We start from the raw sequence: 16,375 nt of genomic DNA, 5'->3' as shown, positions 1-16,375 counted from the left end.
ATTAAAAATAGCAGCAATTAACATCTCCATATTAGCATTCACAATACAGGACTTAAGCAGGAAATACTGAAGCAGCCTGACACGGCTGGCCTGGCACCCTGCATGGTACTGAGACACTCATTATTCACCACTGGAGAAGAACGTTCGTCTTGACCAAAGTCGCAGTGCAAATGTCCAAGTCAGCATATGTACATCACAGGAACAGTTCTGTGATGTATTCTTTATCCTGCATCCCACAAATTGGGAAGAGACCCCTGAGGGCAGCAGCCTGGCTGTGCTTAACGCCTGCGCTTTGCAGGGACAGATGGAATGAGCGTGTTTACAGCTAACTTAGCACTCCAACCTGCACTTCTTCCCAGGCAGAGTTCTGGCTACCTCCACGGCAGTGGCAGAGACCAGGTGGCCCACAGACAAGCCGACCCCAAGGCTGAGCAGGGAAGGCTGTATTATCCCTTGAGGTAGCCCCATCCCACTCACACCGCCTCGCAATGAGGCACCAACAAACAATTTTCTGCATTTGCCAACAATACAGACATGGGCCATGAGTCTGACGGTCAAGGGCCCATTTGTATCTTGACACTGCAAAAAGTTTCTGAACAACTATGAAATTAAAAGTTGATTTTGGTGTCACATTCATCCTGAAACCCCAAAGATTTCACTTTATATGCATGGATTTCCAAAGAATTCTGCACCAAATGAAACTTAACTTTTCAATTCCATTGCTCATAAACTTGCTGAAATACTCCAATGCAGTGATTAGTAAAAAAAATAAATAAAATTAAAAATAATAACAATAACTAAGGAAACAAATAAATAAATGAAGGACAAGGGAGAGAAGAAAAGGACAGGAAAAGAGATGAGAAAGGGAGAAGGCTGGTGTCCCAGCAGTGGCCCAGCAGGAATCCCTCTGCCGGCTGGCCGCGTGCCGTGCTGGCTGGGTGAAGGACAACCCGGACACTGGCTTCCTCTCCCGGCACCTGGTGCTATGGATCTCTGTACCAAGGCAGAGAACAGGCAACCCGCTGCCTCCCAGACCTGACACCTTGCCTGTTCACTGCTCTCAACAGCCCAGGGGGCCACATCAGGGAACTGAACCAGAACCCAGGACGGAGCACGAATGAGGGGTGGGGATGAAGCAGCCAGGTCCAAAGGGACATGACAGCCACCGCAGAGCCAAAGGCTAGCACAGATCACGGTGGAAAGCCAGGGAAAGTCCAGGCGGTTCAGAAACCCCGGAGGAGCTAACCGAGACCGAAAAGCAAAGTCAACTCCACGGCAGTGATGCCCAAAGCAACAATTCCCACAACTCAAGTCGCTTTACCCTAAATCTCGTTTGCGGGCTAAACTTACCCTAAGTGGTCAGAATCGAATATCATGATGGATTTTTTAAAATAATTTGATAGTGCTAACAGCACTCCAAATTAAACCAAAGGATATCAATAAAAGATTCATGGGCAAAGCCTGGCAGGGCGCCAAGAGCCCCATCTGCAAGTCACACATTACATATTGCTTGCACGTGGTCTGCTTCTCTTTAACCCGTGGAGGCACACGCTGGGATTTCCCCAAAGAGCTCCTGCCACGGGCAGCACATCCAGCGATGCCAGTGGGTTAATGGGGAACTGCACGTGGGACTCCTGGGGAAAAAAAGGTCCCAAACAAAACTGCCCGGGGGCAATCTAATTTCCCGTCTCAGAGAGGCTAATTTTCACATTGCGCGCACACACACACACACACACACACACACACACACACACACACACACACACACACACACACACACACACACACACACACACACACACACACACACACACGGTCCAAGTGGCCCTCCTGTCTGAAATCAAAAACTTGAGAAAGCCAAGGATCATGGGACTGTGTAAGGTTAGCCAGGCATCCGTGTGGGAGCTACTGTGCAGACGGAGCTGGTTTCTCGAGCCACTGGTCCGGAAGAACAAGCAGAGAACACACGCCATTCTCTGTGTCACCGGCAGACCTCATTAACAGGACCTCATCCATCACAGGTCAGCGCCGTGGCCCTCTGTGCATGACGCTAATCACCACGCTTATGTTTGCAAAGAAGGTTTGCAATGGGCACGGAGCTGCCAACGTGGGGAATCATGAGAAAGAAGACACAGCAGTTCTTTTTCCAGTGTGATGCCTACACACGGGTTACTTCAGAAAGTTCACCAAAAATGGAAGTGAAAGTTATTGGATGCAAAAAAAAAAAAAGATTTCCATGCAAATGTTTGAGCATCTCACGTGTATCACGAAGAAAAACACAGGGGTAGCTAATGAGCTGGCTGGTCAAGATGACTTGGGGGAAAACACGAAACGTTCAGACAATGGAAATAAACTGCAAAGAAAAACTGGCAGGAGATCATTTAAAGATCCTACTTATCAGTAACAGGAGAGAAAAACAAAGAAACCTTCAAATACAGCTAGCAAAAATCGATTGAAGATATGCCCAACGTGGTAGCTGACGGACAGAAGGCATTCAATGTGCGTTTGTTAGATGAATGAGGGCCTGAATAGGTCGGCACGTTTCAGGTTAAAGATAACCATTATATTAATAGCCGCTAAAACAAACAGAACACCATTAGCAAGGAGTCCCAGGTGATGAGCCTGGAGGAAGGCCCAGATGCAAGCACCAAAAGAGGCAGCTCTCAAACACAGCATACGCTTTTGGGTTAAACAGCCCAGATGATTTACTGTCTTTCAATATAAACAGAAAAAAACAAACTCAGGTGCCAGCTTCCAGCTTCCAGCCTGGGCGGCGTCAGGAACGGCTTGACGTCAGCAACTCAGCAACTCAGTTTCCCCCTGAATCCATCATGCAAAGAAGCAACTTGGTGGAGTAACACAAAGCTTGAGGTCCCTCGGGGTGCTCTAAACAAATGCCCCCACCTGCCCACGTGGGGCAGGCTGCAGGTGCCCCCGGACAGACCCTTACAGAGCAAAAGGCCGAAAGCCCCCACGCAGCACAGCAGGCACTCACCTGGCCGTTCTCCTTCACCCACGTGGATCCCACGGACGTGGACACGTCCTTGATGGTGCAGGTCACGGTGAACTCCTCCCCTTCTCGAAGCAGATAGCTCGTTTTGGACACGGACACCACAGGTATGGCTTTGATGGCTGCGACGAGAAGAGAGGTGGCCTTCACACAGCCCGTTCCAAGACAGCACGCAGTTCTAACTGAACTCTTTTCTCCAACCGTCTACAGCTTACCCTGCCATCTCTTACAAAAAGCATGGGATACCAACCTACAATTACCCCTTGGGTATGTGAACCCATCAGTGGGCATCCTTCAAACAAACTGAAACAGCTACTGTGAGAATCCAGCACTTCTGGGAAAACATTTTCCCGAGACAAGAAGGGGTTGGCATTGTGGCCCACATCCCATCACAGCACCCTTCATGTCCTGACTGCTCCACTTCCGACCTAGCTTCCTGCTAACATCTTGGGAAAGCAGCTGGAAATGGCCCAAGTCCTTGGGCACCTGCACCCACCTAGGGGGCCAGAACCAAGCTCCTGGCTTCGGCCTGACTCAACCCAGTCATTGTATAGCCATTCAGGGAGTCCACAGCAAGTGGAAGAGCTAGCTCGCTCTCGCTCTCTCTCTCTCTCGCTCGCTCTCTCTCTCTCTCTCTCTCGGACGCCCCCTCTTCTCCCTTCCTCTAGGAACAGCTTGCTTCTTTACTTCTGACAACCTTGACCTTGATGGTTTCACAAGGATGTGACCACGCAGGATGACGTGCCCTCACCAAGGCGACCCTCTCTCAGGCATGGCAAAAACAAGACCCAGGTTTTAAACAAGCCCATCTCCCCCCTAATGTCAATGAGCACACTTTTTCAAAAGCCTTAATTTAAAAAATAACAAAATCTCAACAGCTGAATGTCAGCCGGTATTCAGTTAGATACCCTCAGAGACACAAAACCGATTACCTTCCAGCCCCTACAACTGCTCCACACTGCCACAGGAATGACAGTTCATGGTTCAGTTCAGGTCTTGACTGGCTTGAGGATGCATTAAAACTACAATCAAAATCAGTTGGAGAGCACGGTGGCTTGCATGCGACACAGTGAGTGAAAGAATGAGTGGCCTGGAGAGGAATCTTGGCCAACAGCGGATTAAAGGTTCCCAGCGGAGTCTCTGAGAAGGAGCACTTGACGCAGCGAGGAATTGGAGCAACCCAAGCCAGCATCAGGGAGACTGTCCCCAGCACGGCCCAGGCCAGCATCAGGGAGACTGTCCCCAGCACGGCCCAGGCCAGCATCAGGGAGACTGTCCCCAGCACGGCCCAGGCCAGACCCACCTGCCAGAGGGAGAAGACCCCAGCAACAGAGTGATGGTGAAGCTGGGCACACTGGGCTACAATTGGGGAGACCATGGGGGGGTGAGAGAGGGGGCCAGAGAGGGAGAGAGGCGGCGAGAGGGACAGAGGAAAAGAGATTGGGAAAGGGTGAAGAAGGAGCAGGGACAGAGAAGGAGGGAGGAAGAGAGGCAGGGGAGAAGGGAGAGAGGGAAGAAGGGGAGAGAAGAGAGGGAGTGAGGGATAAAGACAGAAAGGGAGGAGAGAGACGGACAGGGGGAGGAAGGGAAGGAGGGAGGAAGGTGGGGGGGGAAGGGAGGGAAAGAGGGAGGGAGAGAGGGGAGAAGGGAGCGCAAGGATGGAAGGAGGGAAGGGAGAAGGGAGGGCAAGGATGGAAGGAGGGAGGGCAAGGATGGAAGGAGGGAGGGGAGGAGGGAAGAAGAGGCCGCACCTGCTCTCACTTTGAGGATGAACTTGTCAGACTGCACGGTCACGCCCTCCCGCACTGCAGTGCAGCGCACACACAGCCGGTGGTAGGCACGCTTCACGTTCCTGATGGTGACGCCGGCCTTGGGGTCCGTGGCGAAGGTCAGATCCCTGGGGAGGGGCTTCCCGTCACACTCCTTGAGGGAGTAGTTGTTCACGAGCGGGTCCGTCAGGGGACAGCGGACCAGTGTGTCCGAGTCTTCTCTGCCGTACAGGGGGAGGCCGACGAGAAAGAGCTGCTTGGGATCTACAAACACATGGAGTGTTAGTGGTCCCCGTGGCCACCCTGACGTCCAGGGTCCCTAAAGGGTCAGCGACCAGGGACCAGCCCCACCCGTGCAGCCAGAGGCAGGACTGGTCTGTGCAGAACTGGTAAGAGGTAATGTGCAGACTTCCACGTGCCGGGCACTCAGCAGGGGCTGGTACCCATTTTTTATCTTATTGAATGTTCCAGACACACCTGTGTGACAGGTGCAGGCGGTGGAGAAGCCACTAGTGCGACACTGGGAAGTGTTTCACAGCTGAGCGAGTTTACAGGAATATGCAGCCATTCCAGCCTAACTCACCCCAACACTGGGCCAGCACTGTGGTCCACTAAACCCCCGCCTGATTCTCAGCATCTCACACAGGTGCAGGTTCAAGTCTGGCTGTTCCCCGTGTGGCCCAGCTCCCTGCCAACGCACCACCGCAGGTAGAGGGTGGTGGCCCACGTGCCCGGGCCCCTTTAATCCACATAGCTCAAAAGACAGGCTCTGGGTTTGGCCTGGTCTCACCCCTGCTGTCACAGCCCTCAGTGGAGGGAACCCGCAGATGGAAACATCTCTACTTGTTTTTCAAATAAAATAATAATTGCTTAAAATATCAAATGTTCCCAGATCTGACACTTTCAGAAGGCCAAAATGCTGCTCAAAAAGTTTCAGATTTAAGCCAGTTCAGATATCAGGTTTTTGGATTTGGGATGAAATCTGCAAAATGCAGCACCCCTAAAATGGCAAGGCCCACAAATGGTTTGCTCACACAAACCCAGTGTGATAGCAAAGTGAAGCCTGCAGCATCCCAAGATCAGGGCACTATCATCAACAGGCAACCCGCTTCGTGTCTCAGCTGCTCCACTTCCCATCCAGCGCCCAAAGAAGCACAGCCCAACAGCTTTGACTCCTGACACCCACATGGGAGACCTGGCAGAAGCTCCTGGCATGGCCTGGCCCAGCCCGTTGGACCCATTTGGGGAGTGAGCCAGCAGGTGGAAGATCGCTCAAGCTTCTCCTTGCTGTCACTTGCTCTTCTCCCTCAAGAGCACCTGTTGTTAGAGCACTCGCTGCTTTATAACAGGTGACACCCCAGCAGCTGCAGTGAGGTGTGCGGCTCCAGACACTTTGCTCCAGCAGGGAACTGCATGCAAGGCGGCAGCACACCTCTGTCTGCACACCAAATGCAAATGTGTGGTGGGCACCTCTGCAAACCAAGGTATTCCAGATGCATGGAGTGGGGACTTGTCAGTGTCAGAACAGATGGCAGGTGCCTTCCTTGTGAGCACGAGGGGACACACCGCCAGGCCTAGCCCCCAGGTACCCTGATTCACACAGGCCAGGACCAAGCTTCAAGTTCCGTGCCCACCTGGCATGGCTGCCTCCTCCCCAGAGTGGAGATGCCACAGCTGGAGAGGTGGGATTTATGCTGAAGCCACCTTTGAGTGTGCCTACCATCTGGAGACCATGGGGGTCAAGAGGACAGTGTTGGGGCCCACCTGGCAGGTCCCCTCGCATTCTTGGGGGACATGCACCCACTGCAAGCAGAACACTACTGCCTGGCCAGTTCTCTGTGGCTACAGAGCTGCTGCCCAGAACCCAGCTGTGGCTATCGACACCCTCCTCCGTTCTGCTGCCCACGCAAGGCCAGACAAACCCGACCAGGAAAGGGCCAGCAGGTTCACCCCAGGCAGGTAGGCGTGGCCATCAGCCTGTGGCAGTGGCGGGTGGGTGTTGGGGTACGGGGGTGGTGGCAGCCCATCGAGTGATTTTTTTCTAGCATTCACTCCTAAGGAGTGGGCCATGCCCTTCGGAGTGCTGCCCTGCGCTGGTCCCCAGGGCGTTGCTGACACTCAAGCACCAGGACCAGTGGGGGAACAGACTGTCTACGGGTCTTGCACACACGTGTCACACTCACCTCTGACAAACACATAAATGGAACTGCTCAGGCCGTCTGCGTTGGTGCAGGTGTACTGCCCTGTGTGGGCGGCCTCTGCTTTCTCCCGGACCCAGTGCGAGTTCCTGTGTTCACTTTGCTGGCCCAGACTCTCAAAAGTCCACTTGACGAAGCCGAGATCGGCACACGTGAGCGAGAGCTGCTCGCCGGCGTCCAGGACGAGCTCGGCTTCCGCAGGCTGGATGGCGGGGGGAGCCAGTCGCCCCGGACTCGCAGATGGCTGCGACGTGCCTGCCAAGAACAAGGGGCCTGTGAGTACGAGCGAAAAGCATCTCTTCCAACACCGAGTCCCATCGTCTGTGTACTCTACCACAAAAATAGGACCAGGCCGCCCTGTTTATGGCTAGAAAGAGAGCGTGTCTCAAGCTTCTTGAGACCATTTGCAAAATTCCGTCATTTTCAGCAAACTCGCCACTCAGCCAGGAGTCACGCTGGCAAGGCTGAGGTGGGGCGCCAGGGCTCACCGTGGGTTATCTCAGTGCCAGCCCCGCTGCAGCCCTGGCACGGCGACACTCGGCAGGATCCGATCATGACACCCCCGGCGTGTGTGGCCCCAGCCGTGGAGCCACAGTTGCTTTGTACCCATCCTTACACTACACTGCATGGCCTGCTCAACCCAACCACCAGCCAGGAGTGTCGTTCAAGATCAGACTGTGAGGTGCCCCGAGGGCAGTCAGGTGGAAGAGAGACGCAAACTTCAGACCCCTGAACGCAAAGCCGGGGCCTCAGGAAACACACCTCTGACAGTCACTTGTTCATTCATTCACAACATCCCCACGCTGCAGTCTGGCCCACAAGGACATCACGCCACGTGTGGGTGACACGCAGAACCGATCTGCTCTCCAGAGTCTGAACAGTGACCTGCTGAGGCGCCACAGTGGGGAATGCTGGCTGGGAGATTCAGCGCTGAGCTGAAGAACAGGCAAGGTGAGCTGAAGCTGGACCAGGCCGGGGAGGGGAGAGGGCTGACACGGGACGCCAGGGCAGCTGTAAAGAAACAAGCCTGGCTGCAGGCAGAGCTCCCGGTGGGGAAGGGGAGGGGGTGACACTGTCTTGGGGGGACACGGTGTGAACCTCGGAATGGCATCTGGCGATCACAGGGACCCACTGTAGGTTTTCCTGTGGACACGTGCCAGGCGCAGCAAGCAGCAGAGACTCCAGGGGACACAAGGGGATGACAGGAAGGCACTGGCCGGCAGGCAGTAGAGACAAGAACTGTGGCCAGGAGCTGAAAAAACGCAAAGACACAGCACATGTCCACACTGTCCAAGGATGCAGACAACCCAGGCGCGGGCAGCAAAGGTCCCTGGGGAAGGCTGCTCCAAGTCACTTCCGTGGACAGTGGAGGGGACGGCTGCTGGGTACTGGCCATGCACATGTGAGGCAGGAAACAAGGTCAGCCTGAGCCCTCGGCGGACAGGAGGTAGCCAGGAGCAGGGGGACATGGGGGCAGGGATGAGCCAGGGTGGGAACTGAGGGTCTTTCCTGTAGCCTAGTGGCTCCTGGAGACACTGCTTGTGGCAGCAAATGGAGGGCTCTGAGCATCCCGTGGAGTAAGGGAGCTGTGGAAGGCGCAGGGCAGTGGGGTGCTTCTGAGCTGAGTGGGGAGCTCAGCCAGACCCAGCAGGTGGACGGCTCAGTGCAGACACGCTCCAGGGTCACAGCTACAGGTGTACAAGCCTGAAGAGCCGGCGAGCAGAGCATAGGGGAGTGTTGGCACAGAGGAGGTGTCGGTGGGCAGCTGCTGCAGAGTCCTGCAGGAATGCGTGAGGCTCAGCTCTCTTCCCACACTTCCTGTTTACCACCACACACACGCCCCACCCCTCATCAGCAGTGTTAACAGCACACCTCAGATCAAAAGCAGCCTTGATGTGTGAGGGACAAGTGCAAGGCCAATGGTACCACAGCAGGTGCCTGAGCTCCAGCCAGCAGGGTGATGCACAGGGACGCAGGGGACTCCCCGTGTCTGCAAGGGCCACGCAGCACCACACGGCAGCAACAGACATTGGTATCCATGTCTCAACGACCAGACCTTCCACCAAAGGAGAGGGGCTGGCACTGTGGCATAGCGGGCAGAGCCATCGCCTGTGGCACCAGCTTCCAGCTGGGCACCAGTTTCAATCCTGGATGCTCCAGTTCCCATCCAGCTCCCTGCTCATGTGCCTGGGAAAGCAGCGGATGGCCCAAGTTCTTGAGCCCTTGCACCCCCGTGGGAGACCGGGAGGAAGCTCCTGGCTCCTGGCTCCAGGCTTCAGTCCAACTCAGCTCTGATCACTGTGCCAATTTGAGGGGCTGAACCAGCAGATGGAAGCTCTAACTCTGCCTTTTAAGTAAACGAATAAATCTCCAAAGGAAAAAAAAAATTAAAACAGCTGTGAGCTGTACTGATAAGGGCACTTCAAAACACAAGAGTGGGAAAGGCTACAGGCAGATGCTTACACAGTGCACAAGATGCAAAAGCCGTGCGTGCTAGAGTCCTCCAAGTGTGAGAGCCCCTGCCGAAAAACACAGCACGATTTTCAGGGCACTTATCTTCCTTGCTCACTGTCGCAGACGTGGCCCCGTACCCCACACTCCACACACAGAGCTGCTTATCACCACGGCCAGCCAGCCCCGACTCGCCCACTTCCCATCAGTGTGAGGGGGTCCCATAGCCCCACTGGCTCTGCAGGAAGGAAGAGCCCCCGGCTGGCCCCCAGGACTCCAGCCCCTTCCACTCCTGCAGACATCGGCCCAGCCTGAGAGGGACCCTGATCTGCAGGAAGATTCCCCTGGCAGCCCCTGGCCACCCCCTCAACTCTGAATTATTTTTAGAATTGAGATGGATTAGTGCTGTGGCACAGAGGGTGAGCCTCAGTCTGCAGCACCAGCATTCCCTATGGGTGCCAGTTCAAATCCCTGCTGCTCCACTTCCCCTCTCAAGCTTGCTGTGAATGTGCAAGGAAAAGCAGCGGCAGCTGGCCCAAGTGCTTGGACCCCTGCACCTACGTGAAGACCTGGATGAAGCTCGTGGGAACGGCCTGGCCCAGTGCTGGCCATGGCAGCGGCAGCCATTTGGGGGAACAAATAAATCTTTTTAATTTTTTTTTTTTAAATTGAAGTCAGAGAGACAGCGATCTGTCTCCGGGTTCACTGCCCAAGGCTCACAGTGGCCAGGTCTCAACCACACTAAAATCAAGAGCCTGGAGCGCAATCCAACCTCCCCGTGGGTGGCAGGGACTCAAGAACTGGCGCCCCACCCACTGCCCCCCAAGCTGCACATGGGCAGAGAGGGGACTGAACCCAGGCAGCCTGCTAAGGGCTTGGCAGGCCCGAGCAGTGGGTTAACCGCCACACTGTGTGCCTGCTCCCACACCACCTTGCCAACAACCCCACCCTCTCTCCCGGAGCAGGGGTGGCAGGGCTAACACTGACCACACACAACCAAACAGCATTTTCACGGCACTGATTTCCAGCTCTTTGTCACCATCCGTGCCACACCCAGGACCCCATCAACCCTCCGCCGCCCCGTGTGCACAGCCTCCCACGGAAGGTGCTTTCTGTAGACCCGGGGCGGTGGCACCTGTGCTGGCCAACGCCCACCACGCAGCCACAGCTCATCCTAACCCGTGTCCCCCTCACTCCCCAAGCTATGCCCACACCAAGGTCTGGGGGCCCCAAGGTGCTTGTCCCCTTCAGTCCGTGGATGCAGAAAGCTGTCCCCAGTGCCCGCTCCGCTGCAATGGTCTTATACCTTCAATAAACAAATGAGACTCATGGGGGTTGTTGTTTTATAAATAGAGATTCATTTGGGAGTAACATTGATAAGAGGTACTCCAACCGGGCTTTGAATGCTCTGACATGATGGCATATCTTGAATGTGTCCCCCAAAGAGCGAGCACACATCGGCTCTGTGTTTTCTGCCCACCGCGGCTTTTGCCTTTGAGAGTGGATTTCCCTAATTATGTGCGGCCAGGGCGAACAGGATGGAAAATACGTTTTCCCTTCCCTCGACACATGTTAAAAAAAATAGGAGAGAGAAGACGGCAAAACCCATTGCTCTGGGCCCCACCTCCTATAATAATAAACTCTGGGCTGGGATCCCCGGGAGGTGGAAATAAACACTGCACCCTCGGAAGCCAGCCCTCGCTCTCCAGGACTGAAGGCTGCCCTGATGGGGAGGCACCGTCCTCTTCCCCGCTCATCAGCCTGGGCACTCGCTGGCAGTATGAGATCCGACCTCAGCCCACGTGTACATTCATGCACCCGTCACACACACACACGCGGGAGGGCGGCCTTCATGTGGCAGCCTGGAGACGGCTGATCCCTGCAGCTGACCCGGGGCTGGGAGGAGAAGGGCCAGAAGAAGCACCGATCCACGAGTGGCTTCAGTCTGGGATGGGCAAAGAAGGTTCTAGAAGTGGGTCACGGAGGAGGGTGCAGAACATGGTACGTGTACTGAATGCCACGGCCTGGGCCTGCATCTGGTCCACTTCAGCAAATAAGGTCTGGTCCAGGGTCGGCACACCTGTGGACGGCTCCACTCCCCCCCATCTCCTGGCCTGGGGGTCCCTTAGGGTGCTAGGGAGTGGACCAGCAGAGGCTGGTGGCTCGTTCTCTCTTCCTCGCATCAACAGATCTTTAAAACCCTACATGGTATGTTATATCTATTTTACAGGAACTCATCCAGGGCCCCACAAAAGCCTAGGATGCCCCCTAGTCACCTGCAGGATCCAGTCCCTAGGGCCCCGGCAGGAGGTCTTCGGGGCTGCTGGCAATCAGCGCCCTTCAGCAGCGGGGCCCATCCCCAAGACCAGCCACTGCCCCGGCACTTCTAAAGCGAGCAGCCTTTAGAAGCATCATTGTCCAGTTCATCGCTCAGCCAACTCACTCACATGTTCCCACCCCACCAGTCCTGTGTCTGAGTTGACCTGACACCTCCTTCCGCACCCCTGCAAAGTCACGCATGAGGTCCACATTAGCAGACAGAAAAGAGGCGAGTGTGTGCACACGGGGTGCGTGCTGACTGCGGGTGGCAGCAACTCTACCCTGACCCTGGGAGAGGACAGAGGCCCTCCATTCACAAGCGCTCAGACTCAGCAAGCGCCAAGCCTACTGTGTGGTCCAGGACAAGGAGGGGGCTTAGAACTGCAGAACGGCCTGGCACTGTGATGTTGCAAAGCCACCCCCACAACACCAGCATCCCACACGGGCACCAGTTCGAACACTGCTCCACGTCATCCAACTCCCTGCTAAGGTCTGAGAAAAGGGAAGATGGTCCAAGTCCTTGGGCCCAGGCACGCAGGTGTGAGTCGGATGGAGCTCCTGCCTCTCGCCCGCCCAGCCCTGGTGGCTGGAGACAATGCAAGAATGAAGCAGTGGATGGAAGCTCTCTGTGTCTCCAGTTCTGCCTTTCAAACAAACCTTTAACAAAAACAATGAAAACATGGAGCCACCTGACAAAGTAAAAGCCACTTGTCCATTTGTTTTTTTCAAGCAAAGACAAGACATTCAAGACATACCTACTTAAAGAAAAAAAAAAAAAAAGAGGCCACCTAAGACCACTGGGGGGCCCTGCCTATCGTTTTGGCCTCAACAGCCAGTCAAGTGGCCACCCCCTGTCCTGCCGGGGTGCAGGAGGCCCGGGCGCCCTTCCCTTATGCCTAAAACTGCAGGGCTGCCTTGCCAGTAGAAGTCGTTGCCAAAGCCTTCCCGTGCTGGACAGCCATCAGGAAGCAAGCTGCCCCACGGCCGGCGGAGGCCCGCCTCGGGAGCGCTGCTCTGACTTTGGGAAAGATGAACTAGAGGAACAGCCGTGGAACCAGAGCGGCTCCCACCCTGCTTAACCACCGCTGCCGATTCAAAACAGTAAACCCTGCATCCTCACCCTTCTCTCTCCCCGCTACCTTCTTGCATTCCCATGGAGATAAGCTCCAGCGAACCAAAAACAGAAGGGGGTCCTGGCCACCCAGGAGGCTTAGAAAGCCAAGACCTGGGGATTGGTGGGGCTAAGGGAGATTCAACCATCTTTTTTTTTAAATATTAGTTTGCTTTCGGTCCCGGGCACCGTGGTCTAGCGGCTAAAGTCCTCATCTTGAAAGCACCGGGATCCCATATGGGTGCCTGTTCCAATCCTGGCAGTTCCACTTCCCATCCAGCTCCCTGCCTATGGCCTGGGAAGGCAGTCAAGGACAGCCCAAAGCCTTGGGACCCTGCACCCGCATGGGAGACCTGGAAGAAGCTCCTGGCTCCTGGCTTCAGATTTGCACAGCACCGGCCATTGCGCTCACTTGAGGAGTGAATCATCAGACAAAAGATCTTCTCTATTTCTCCTCCTTTCTATATATCTGACTTTGTAATAAAAATAAATAAATCTAAAAGTATATATATATTAGTTTGCTTATTTGAAAGAAAAGTTAGAGACACAAGTTTTCCCGCCTGCTGGTTTGGCCAAAGCCAGCAGCCAGCTTTATCCAGGTCTCCCACATGGGTGGCAGGGCTAAACACCTGAGCCATGCTTCATTGCTTTCCCAGGCACATGAGGAGGGAGCCGGCTGGGCAGTGGGGCAGCCAGGACTTGAACCAGCGCCTATACTGGAGGCTGGTGTCGCAGGCAGTAGCTTTCCATGCCGTGCCACAACCGGCCCAGCACAGTCGATTCTTGAAGGATGGAATGAATGCCTGGTTTCAAACTTCATCAACTATCTTGGATGGAGCTTGTGGTAGGAAATTAAGCCTGTATTTTGAAATTTCATCTTCGGGGAACTTTCCAAAGTGCCCTCATACCTTTGATCCTGTGAGAGAGAGATTAAAGTTCTAACCGAGTACAACTCGTGATCCCAGTCAACTCAGGGTCAGATTCCAGGCCAGCAACCAGCAACTAGCCGATGCCATCGCCACACTGCCAGGCAAGGTTTGAACTGAAAACTTGCACACAGGGCCAGAAAGGTAAACCCACTGCTTTCTCCAATGCAACTTCGGCTTTCAAACAGTAAAAAAATAAAGGCTGGAGTTGCTGGAGTCACCACCTGCAACGCCAGCATTCCACATGGGCAAAGGTTCGAGTCCCAGCTGCTCTACTTCCAATCCAGCTGAGGGCCCATACATGTGGGTGCCAACCAGGAGCGTGGAGACCTGAGTGGGGTCCCTGGCTCTGCCGTCAGCTCGGCCACGCCCTGGCTGTTGCAGGCATGTGAGGAATGAACCAGCAGATGGAGGCGCGCTCCCTGTCTCTCACTCATTCTGCATTTCAAATAAATCAGACTTACAAAACACAGAAATGTTCTAACTGCACGTGAGGCGTCAGTACTGTCCGGGATACTTGGGAGACACTCCAAAGCTGTTTAAATATTCAGGACAGCTTACAGTTTCAAAACCTGCCAACACGGCCTGGTGTGTTGGCACAGTGGCTAAATCCTCTTCTTGCATGTATCAGGATCCCATGTAGGCACCAGTTCATATCCTGGCAGCTCCACTTCCCATCCGGCTCCCTGCTTGTGGCCTGGGAAAGCAGTCGAGGACGGCCCAAAGCCTTGGGACCCTGTGCCCACATGGGAGACCTGGAGGAAGTTCCTGGCTCCTAGCTTTGGGTCAGCTCAGCTCCAGCTGTTGAGGCCAGAGTGAACCAGTGGATGGAAGATCTTTCCCTCTGAATCTCCTTTTCTCTTTAACCTGCCTTTCCAATAAAAATACATTGATCTTTAAAAAAAAAAAATCTTTCAATAATCCCTGTTCAAGGATTCGCCAGTTGGGAGCCAGCTTAAAAATCACAAAAGCGCCAAGACTTCCTCGCGGCACCATGCTTTGACAGACAGTTCCTGATGCACATCCACTTCCAGGTCGGTCCAGCCATGCCCAATCACAGACACGGCACCCTTGGCTTACAGCCTCTCCCGGTCCAGCAAGCTCATGCTTCAGCAACAAGGGATACAAGAGCCACCAAGCAGGATCAGCAAAGTGGCTGCCCAGAGTCAGAGTCGCAGGGGACTCTGGGGCAGAGGGAAGGGGTGGGCAGGCCAGCAGGTGGTGGCAGCGCCTCCCCATGAGCACTGGCATACATCTGCCCTTAGGGGTGCCACACAGAACAGGGCATCGATGCGACCTGACCTGCCTTCCAAGGTGGGGGCAGCCAGGAGACACAGCCACTCACCAGGTCAGTGTGGGGCAGGGCTGGGCCCAGGGAGGATGGTCCTGCTTTGGGGTTCCATGACGGGGAGACGGGGCATCCCATGAGGTTTCAGAGAGCAGCAACAGAGAATGGGACAGTGACAGTGAGGAGGGGCACCCTGGAACTCCCTGCTCATGGCTGCACCAGCTCTGGTGCCACCAAGCTGGCAGCTTGGCCAGGCCAGGGGCATCAACCTGAGGGGCCTGGGCAGGGCACCTCAGCCCTGCAGGAGGACAGAGCTGGGTTGCAGGGCTGCTGGGCTGCTGGGTGGCGGGAGAGGATGTTCAGAGTGGTGGAAGGAAGGCTCCAGGCTGACTTGCAACAGCTGCCCCATCTGGGGTCACAGACAGGAGCCCGCTGTGGGCTGCGAGGTGGGGCCAGCTAGGTGCAAATGCTATTTTAAGGCCCCACCTCGGGGGCCTATCTTTGTCAGGAAACTACCTGTGGCCGCCTGGAGCCCAGGGTCCCGCAAGTGGGTGTCACACTCCCCACCTGCTGGCCTCCGTGTGAGCCTATGGGTGGAGGAGACTCACCTGTGGTTTGGGTCCTGGCCACCCTTGCCCAGAGGACTGCCCTCCCCACCTCTGCTATTCTCTGCCTGACCACAGGGCCCAGCATGCAGTGCTAAAATCACCTGCACCAGGGCCCCTTTCCTGCGGTGCCTGCACTTTTCTTGACTGTGACAGGAGCAATGCAGGCAGCCTCTGCGGCCCTCACACACATCCCATGGGGAATGAAGAGGGTTGGAGAGAGAGAGATTTTCCATCTGCTGGTTCACTCATAGCCACAATACCCAGGGCTGGGCCAGGTGAAGCCAGGAGCCTGACAGTCCACCAGGTCTCCCATGTGGGCAGAGGAGCCCAAGCCCTTGGACTCTAACAGGTGCTAGATGAGGAGTAGGGTAGCTGGGGCTCAAACTGGCACTTATAAGGGATGTTGGTGTTGCAGGTGGTGGCTTAACCTGCTGCACCACAATGCTGGCCCCTGAATTCCACGCCATCATCCCCTGGCCTCATTTCTTCTACCAGGATGACAAGACTCCCACAAGGTCACCCCACAGCTGCTTTGCTCTCCGAAGAGCACACCCAAGACCAATGTCCCAGGGCTCCTCTGGAAACCTACAGAAACCCCACTCTGCCCACGTGGGAGGAGCCGGCCTATCCCGCACTATCCCGCATCTGTGCAGTTTCAGTCCCATGGGTGGCCGCACCCGTTGGCTCTCAATCAT

At 55.2% G+C, this 16,375-nt stretch overlaps 1 protein-coding gene across 1 annotated transcript in view; it reads right to left on the bottom strand.

The window, feature by feature from the left end:
* The window catches only part of KIT (KIT proto-oncogene, receptor tyrosine kinase), a 64,195-nt gene that overhangs the window by 30,914 nt on the left and 16,906 nt on the right, over window positions 1–16,375 (bottom strand). The window contains exons 4-6 of the mRNA XM_040967093.1: window positions 6,963–7,232; window positions 4,762–5,043; window positions 2,996–3,132 (exon numbers count right to left, since the gene is read on the bottom strand). Coding sequence (XP_040823027.1) covers window positions 2,996–3,132; window positions 4,762–5,043; window positions 6,963–7,232 — 689 coding nt within the window. The remainder of the gene's footprint in view (window positions 1–2,995; window positions 3,133–4,761; window positions 5,044–6,962; window positions 7,233–16,375) is intronic.

This window comes from Ochotona curzoniae, unplaced genomic scaffold, assembly GCF_017591425.1.
Source record: "Ochotona curzoniae isolate NIBS_2020 unplaced genomic scaffold, NIBS_Ocur_1.0 scaffold_4506, whole genome shotgun sequence".
NCBI lineage: Eukaryota > Metazoa > Chordata > Mammalia > Lagomorpha > Ochotonidae > Ochotona > Ochotona curzoniae.
Note: the sequence above shows the minus strand (reverse complement) of the source record. Positions and strands in the feature narration are given on the sequence as shown.